Here is an 8,666-nt window from a genome sequence, read left to right as displayed (position 1 = left end):
AAAAATACATCAATTTAACAGTTTCCATATATACAATTCAATGACATCGATTACATACTTTGAGTTGTACAACCATTCTCACTCTTCTTTTCTGAGTTGTTCCATCCCAGTAACACAAACTCTTTGCCCTCTAAGGTTCCTGTCTAATCCTTCATGTTGCTATTGTGAGTTTGATCCCATACAGATTGATTAAAAGAGCTCAAAGCTCAAGGCAGACATTCATTACTAGTTAAGCTAAACTTTTGTTTGTTTTTAAGAAGTCTTCAGGGGATATTTTTGGTATAAGGGTAAGCCATTATTTTATTTTAGGGCAAGTGTTTGAGAGCTTCATATGTTTTGAGAGACTTATTTCCTATAGTTGACTCTATTACTCTTTGAATGGATCAAATTTCAAAGATTAAATATAAGGATTCTCCATCAAAAAACTTCTAAAATGAAGTGCAAGATAATTAAGCTTTTAAAGGATCATTTTATCTTTTATATAAACTGTAAGGGGCTCTAGTCATGTGATGGTTAAAGCATTCAACTGCTAACTGAAAGGTTTGAACCCACCAGCCGTTCCATGGGAGAAAGACAAGGCAGTCTGCTTCTGTAAAGATTTACAGCTTTGGAAACTCTATGGGACAGTTCTATTCTGTCCTATCAGATCACTAAGAATTCAAATCAACTCCATGGCAGTAGGTTTGGTTTTGGTTTGTATAAGTTGTGTGATTTAATAGGATATAATTTACAGAATCTGAATCATTTATAAAATTGCAAATGTATAATCCTTTTCAGAGATTTCTGGAAAGTAACAGGCCTTTTGTTATATATTTGACACTACCCATGATATGGTGCAATTTACGTTATTGTCTCATTTGATCCTCCCACGAACTCTATGAAGACAGGTTATATTGTTTTAATTATGCGTATGAAAATAATGGGACCCAAACCAAGTCATCTGGCCCCAAGACTTAACATTTTAAACAATAGCACTATTCTCCTTACCACCTCTGTTTTTCTCTACATGAGCAACCTATTTTCTGTTCCTTCATTCAAATGCAGTGTGCTTGCTGAGCTGGTGAAACACAAGCCCAAGGCAACAGATGAACAACTGAAAACAGTGACAGGAGATTTCACAGCTATGGTGGAGAAGTGCTGCAAGGCTGACGACAAGGAGGCCTGCTTTGGTGTGGAGGTACTGGAATTGTCTTTATTCTAATACATCTAATTTCCACTGTTGCAGCATTTGCTGAGGTTAGGGCCTATGATTCATATACCTAAAGGACATTCCTTACATACAGAGTAGGAATCTTTTTCTATATACAATTGCCTTACAAAATGACTTAGTTTTAATTTTTATATGCTGTGCCCTGTGGCATATTATTAAACATTTGTAAAATTTGTTCTGTTTCTAAAACTGTAATGATTATGAATATAGATAGAAATATTTGTAAGGTCTGAAGATCTGAATCTTTTGTTGGAAATAGCATTAAACAAAACTTCCATTTTTTTTTTAACCATTTTCTTGGGAAAGCTGCTTTGTCATTTGGTTGAATTTGAGAGCCTTATTTTAGAGGTTAGTAAACTAATGAGGAAGTTTATATTCAAACGTCTGAATCATTCCCTATTTTCTACTATGGCTTGACTATAATTTTTTGTTCCTTTGAGACAATGAGTGCCAGGGAGTTTCCTTCTAGGGTTCTAGTACTAAATTGGACTTAAAGGATGTGATGCATTTTGTTGTACCAATGGGTATGTCAATGTTAATTTTTATTCTAACAGTAATGCTAATATTTTCCACACATCTGTCATTTCTTTGTATTCAGGGTCCAAAACTTGTTGCTGCAAGTCAAGTTGCATTAGCTTAGAAACAATACAATCAAAAGCATCTCAGGTAACTATTCTTTGATATTTTTAAAATAGTGATAATAGTTATTTTAACATTATTGTTAAAATTGACAGTAAAAATTGACGACTTGCCAGCACCAATCACTGTTCTAAACTCTTTTTATATATCAACTTATTTAATTTTCAAAAGAGTTACGTGACTTGGGTACTCATTATGCCCATTGTAGATGGGGAAAGGACCTCTGATGACACAGTGGGTAAGGCACTTGTCTGCTAACCTGAATGTTAGCCATTCCAGTCCACCAGCTGCTCCCTGGGAAGAAGATGAGGCATTTTATTTCCCTAGATTTACTGTCTTGGGAACCCAGTGGGGGTCACTCTGAGTTAGAATTGACTCGATGGCACTGGGTTTGACTTTTTGGCTTGGTATGGGTTAAGTAACTTACCCAAATGTCACCCAGATAATGAAGGGTGGAACGAAAATTCAAACTGAACAAGTTTGACTACCGAGTGTGAGAACTCACCACTGTGGTGTTCTGACTTATATGACAAATTACACAGAGCAGTCCAAGTCCAAGTGATTGGTCAGCAATGGGATACTTTAGCTGTTCAACTGGAGCAAATGCAAGTGCATTTTTGTAGGTCAGAAATAGTCAATAATGATGATTTCCCATGTTTTAACCTAATAGCTCCATAAAAAACCAAAACCAAACTCACTGTTATCAAGTCCATTCCGACTCATGGTAGCCCCCATTGGGTTTTGGAGGTGGTAAATGTTTATGAAAGTAGATTGCCCCATCTTCTTTCTGAAGGGAGGCTGGTGGGTTTGAACTGCCAACCTTCTGGTTAGTAGTCAAGTGCCTTAGGCACTGCACCACCAGATCTCCTTTATAGTTCCCTAGCAAAGTCATTTTATGGATGACTATAATGGCTCTATCTCGTGTATACTTCCACATTAATAGTGAAAAATCTGCTACTAAATTTCCAATGTATCATCATGTTGAACTTTAACAAAATATTTCTTTTTAGGACAAAAGGGCCTGCTTTAAAATGTAGATGTTTGAACATAAATATGTTTTACCCAATTTGGTTGTAATATTTTTCAGGGAAGTTAAAAAATAGAACTAGCGTTCTTTTTGAAAAGAAGTAGTCAAACTATTTTTTTAGCATGAATTATTTTCACATTTTCCAAACTGACTCTGATGGCTATTCCACAACTAGGTTTAGCTTACTCTTTGTTCATATGATAATCATGTATGTTATGCATTCAGACCAGCAGGCAAATTTGTATCTTTGCAAATTTGCTCATTTCAAAATGTGATTCGTTTTAGCCCTGTTGTGTCAATTCGGACTCATAGTGATCCCACAGGACAGAGCAGAACTGCCCCATAGGATTTCCTAGGCTGTAATCTTTACAAGAGCAGATTGTCAGGTCTTTCCTCTCACAAAGTTGCTACGTGGGTTCAAACTGCCAACCTTTGGCTTAGCAGCCAAACACTTAACCAGTGTGCCACCAGGGCTCCCGTTTCAGTCCTAAATAGCAAGAATTTCTTCCTAGAGCTCTAACTTTGAGAAGATATCTTCCTGGTTGTAAATAACTACATAACAATTCTCACTGCCGTTGAGTCGGTTCCAACTCCTAGTTACCCCTTTTTGGGTTTCCAAGGTGGTATCGCTATGAAAGTAGATTGCGCAGCTTTCCTTCTGAGGAGTGGCTGGAGGGCTGGAACCACCAACCTTCTGGTTAGCAGTCAAATGCCCTCAGCAGTACACCACCAAAACATAACAATTAGATGTTGATTAGACGCTTCTAAGGAGTGATGAGGAAGAACCTGTGGATTTGAAGCAGAGCTTAGAACAAATTCAGCCTGGTTCACTATGGTCAGTGAAACAACATTAGAAGGTATCTGAATTTTTTAACATGTGGATGAACTGATTGCTAACCAGATGGCAAAAATTACAAGTTGGAGCCCTGCTAGAAACTTGATCTTCTTCTAGAAAACAAGGGCAGAATGTGTGTTGCATAGCAACCAAATCTCTTCACCAGCTATATCAAAAACAGTGGTGTCTGGCTCAAAGATGGCAGCCAACTACGCCTTTCTGAATGTTTATTGCTTCCCACAGTCCTGGCAAAGCTCCTGAAAGAGATCATTATGCCTCTTCCTAGCCTCCCATTCCAGACCTTTGACCCATACTTTTTCCCATTCTGTTTAGTATTCCGGATCACTCAATTTTGAAAAATTTGTGTCTGTTCCAGTTTCACTTCATCAGCCAAGAATGAACTGGTTTGAGCACATTGAAGCTCTCTTTTGAGGTCTGAGGAGTTTCATGACTTCAGTGATGAAGGGGGGACCTCATAATGTGTGGCTTTTTCCCTGGCCTAAAAGGAAGAGTAGTCAGGTGCCATACATCTGGGATGGGCTTGAATTATTTTCATTAGTTGGAATTTTAGAAAGATAACCTAAGCAATTTTGGTACTTTGAGTAGATTTTGGGAAAAAAATCCATTGTACAAACAGCACTTATGTTTGTCCTTTTGTTTTTTCAGCCTACCCTGAGTAAAAGAGCAAGAGAAACGAAGATCTAGAGTTTACTTTACTGTTTTTCTTTTCTGTTGGTGTCAGATCAACACTCTGTCTAAGAAATGCAAATTTTTTAAAACATTGTGCCTCTTCTCTCTGTGCTGCAATTAATAAAAATGAAAACAATGTGACGTTATGGTCCAGGACTGTTATTTTCTAAAGGTGTCTTACTGACCTATGAGACAGCATTTTGTGAGTTCTGTAAAAGTCCCAGTATTCTCATGCTTCACTTCAACAGAGGATTTCTAGTTCCTCATAAAAGAAATGTTTATATTCTTCTGATTTACATCATATAAACATTCATAGTAATATTTTAACATTATCATAATTCTGAATAAAAGAATAAAAGCAATATAGACAAGGCATATAAAACATTACTTTTCCTTACTTTCTTACTGCTAAAGATTCCATAGGAAAAATTGAGGGGCAAATAAAGTTGATTGTACATTAGTTACTTAAATTATATAAAAAAGAAATCCCAGAAGAAAGTTAAGATAGTTTAGGATGACAATTCATGAAGAGTGTTTGGAGGAGCTTTATTGGATGAGGGGATCAGGAGATACAGAGGAAGGTAGAGTAAGAAGTGATTAAGGTGTGTTGAATTGATGAAGTGTAAGAAGGAGAGGGTGACATTTCCTCGTAAAAGTTAGGAGGTTATACCAATACTGGGACTCCTTTCTCTGTTTCAGGAGATAATCACTGATATCAATTTGGTGCATGTGCTGCCAAACTTTTGTATATGAGTTTACATATTTCTAAATCATTTACAGCTTTATTGTTTTATTTTCATAGAACTGGATTTTATACTATCCCACAACTTTCTTAGCTTGCCCTTACTGCTTTATAGTTTCACTTTAAGTATGATGTTTGCAAAACGTTCTGGTATCAAGTTTAAAAAGCTCCATACCCTCTATCACCAACCCCAATTTTGGCCTGGTGTTGAAGGTATAAAATACTTTTCCATTTGTGTGATGATGAGAACAAGTGTCTGAGAGAGCCCTGAAGGGGAGAAATGAAGATTGTGGGTCCTGGTTGATCTAAGGCACCAGAGAAACTTAGACAATTTTTAAATTTTTTTTAATTGTAATTTGGGTGAAAGTTTACAGAGAAAATTCATTTTCCACACAGCAGTTCCCATATACTTTGTCTCATGATATTGACTGCAGTTTCTCACAATGCAACAGCTCACTTCCCACTTCCTTCCCTTAGTTATCTCTTCTCTATGTCCTTTCCTCTCATGCACTCCTGCCTCCTGAGCTGTCTCCCTGTGCATACACAACCATTCTATTCTCCATGATTGATCTCTTCAAGGAGTGTATCTACCTAATGTAAATGTTCAGCTCATATGTCTGCCTTTTGTTTGGCTGGAAGCCACAGGAGTGGGTTCAGTTCCAGACCTAAGGGGCAGCTAGGGGCCATAGTCTCAGGTGTTCCACCAGGCTTTATCAGACCAGCAAACCTGCTCCCCCCTTTTTTAATGATACTGAGTTTTATTACACATTGTTCTCCCACTCTATCCAGGATTTCTTACACAGATCTCCCTCCAAATGGTTGACAGTGGTAGCCAGCCATCATCTAGTTCTTCTGGTCTCATAGTCATCTAGGCTGAGGATCGCATGGTGTACCAGTCACTTGGACTAATTGTTTCCATGTGTCTTTGGTTTTCTTTATTCTTCTTTGCTCTGGATGAGGAGAGACCCATCATTGCATCTAGATGGCCACCTGCAAGCTTTTAAAATCCCAGCCACTACTTGCCAAAGTAGGATGTGGAACAATGTTTTTGTGTAGTATGTTATGCCAATTGAGCTTGATGTCCCCTGTGACCATAGTCATGAGCCTACAGGTCCAACTACTTGGTTCCTTTGGGTAGCTGGCTGTGGCCAAGAAGTGACTAACAATCTTGCCCCTTGTCAGCTCTACTATATACCTGGAAATTCTTACAGAACATACAAATACACTTGTGGAAACATTGTCTGCCAACCTTATACATGGTCATGGGCACACTCCCACCTTCGTAGACATACCTAATAGTTAAGCCTGTCCACCCATATATCCACCCTTATACCCATGCTTGCCTTCACTGACAACACAGTACTGTATGTGCAAAAGGTTCATCTTTGTTGTCTGTCTCCCATACACTTCTCTATGTCTTCCTCTTTCTCAATGCCACAGTGTTGATCACTCACATTTGATACATTGCCCTTTCCTTCATCCAAATCAATACCTGCCTCTACCTATCTAGCAGTGTTCCTTCTCCTTCCCTCTCACCCCTGGTAACCAACAAAGAAACTTCCTTCCTTGACATTTTACAATAATGGACTAATACAACATATGTCTTTCTGTGATTGACTTATTTCACTCAGCATAATGTCTTCCAAGTTCATCCATGTTATGCAATGTTTTGTGGATTTGACGTTACTCTTTAGGGTTGCATAGTATTCCATTGTGTGTATGTACCATAGTTTGGTTATCCATTCTTCTGTTGATGGGCACTAGGTTATTTCCATCTTTTTGCTATTGTAAATAGTGCTGCAATGAACATGGGTGTGCATGTATCTGTTCTTGTCCTGGCTCTCACTTTTTTTTTTTTTTTTTAATTATTGTGATTTGGATGAAAGTTTACAGAGCAAATTCACTTTCCATACAGCAGATCACATACACTTTGCATCACATCATTGACTACTATTAACCACAATGCAACACTCCCCCTTCCACTTCCTTCCCATAGTTACCTCTTCCTTGTGTCTATCCCACCATGCATTCCTGTCCCCTTAGCTGTCTCCCTGTGGTTGAACAGTCCTTCTTTCTCCCATGCTTGTTCTCTCCAAAGAATTTATCTACCCAGTGTAAATAAATGTTCACCTCATATGCCTGTCTTTTGTTTGGCTGGAAGCCATAGGTGTGGGTTCAATTCCAGATCTGAAGGGCAGTTAGGGGCCATAGTCTCAGTGGTTCCACCAGGCTCTATCAGACAAACAAACCTGATCCTTGCTTTCATTTCTTCAGGATATATGCCTAGTAATGGAATGGCTTGATCAAATGGTATTTCTAATTCCAACTTTTTAAGGAATCACCATACTGCTTTCCAAAGTGGTTGTATCATTTGACAGTCTCACCAGCAGTGTATGAGAGTCCTAATCTCTCCACATCCTCGCCAGCATATGTTATTTTTTGAACTTAGACAATTTTGAGTAAAGTTCTTCTGCTGATCTGGACCCATGTAGGACCAGGTCTCAATGGACATCTAGATGGCCCTGCCATTCCAGCCAATTCTAGGCACCAGAGTGGTCTTCAAATTGTTCAAAAAAGACAATCCAGAATTTGAAGCTCCTAAAGGCCTGGCTTCACTCTTATCCCCCGCCCTTCTCACAAGGTCAACGAGATTTCCAGGAGCTCAGAGACTTGCATCTCGGGGTCATCAAGGAGTCCAAAATCTCCTCTGGTTCCACAAGGGAAGTATGGAAGGCACATTGCTCCATTTGTCCACATGTATATCTGTCAGTTTGAGTATTTCTTTTGTGAAATGATGAGGAAGATTGGGTCACTAGAATAGTTCTGACACACTAATGTGTGTGTGTGAAGTGCTTTTCTTATAACATCATCACTAGTGATGTCAGCTATAATCACTTGGTTAAGGTAATTTTGACATGTTTCTCCACTGTGAAATCATTATTTTTTCCCTTTTCATATTCTTTTTTTCTTTTGGAAGAGAGTCACTAAATTTGGCCCACACTCAAGCACCTGGAAGGGGAATACCTACATGTTTTACTTAGAGTTCTTCTGTAAGAGAGATTTATATTTTTACTCCATTTATTTATTCAGTCATTTATGTATATTTATACTTTGGATGGCAATTCAATGCTACATTACTTGTTTTGTTGCTCAGATTATTCCAGCTTTGGCTATTGGGAGTTCTTTCAGGTTAGCTCCTGGAACACTTTGACATCCACTCATCATTTTTTTTTTCTTTAAAACACTTCTTCTTCTTTTTTTAAAAAAAATTTATTTATTTATTTATTTTATTGTGATTTGGGTGAAGATTTACAGAGAAAATTCACTTTCCATACAGCAGTTCACATATACTTTCTCTCATGTCATTGACCACAGTTTACCACAATGCAATAGCTCCCCTCCCACTTCCTCCCCATAGTTACCTCTTCCCAATGTCCACCCCTCCATACATTCCTGCCCCCTGAGCTGTCTCCCTGTGCATAAGCAGCCCTTCTTTCTCCCATGATTGTTCTCTCCAAGGAGT

General features: G+C 38.3%; 1 protein-coding gene across 1 annotated transcript in view; it reads left to right on the top strand.

The window, feature by feature from the left end:
* ALB (albumin) overlaps positions 1-1,850 on the top strand; it is a 27,671-nt gene extending 25,821 nt beyond the window's left edge. The window contains 2 exon segments of the mRNA XM_042782910.1: positions 1,045-1,177; positions 1,809-1,850. Of these exon segments, the coding sequence (XP_042638844.1) occupies positions 1,045-1,177; positions 1,809-1,850 (175 nt within the window).
* Positions 1,851-8,666: the final 6,816 nt, after the last annotated feature.

This window comes from Orycteropus afer, unplaced genomic scaffold (assembly GCF_000298275.1).
Source record: "Orycteropus afer afer isolate SDZICR_OR568_19922 unplaced genomic scaffold, OryAfe1.0 scaffold00505, whole genome shotgun sequence".
Classification (NCBI taxonomy): domain Eukaryota; kingdom Metazoa; phylum Chordata; class Mammalia; order Tubulidentata; family Orycteropodidae; genus Orycteropus; species Orycteropus afer.
This window is presented reverse-complemented; position numbering and strand designations above follow the sequence as displayed.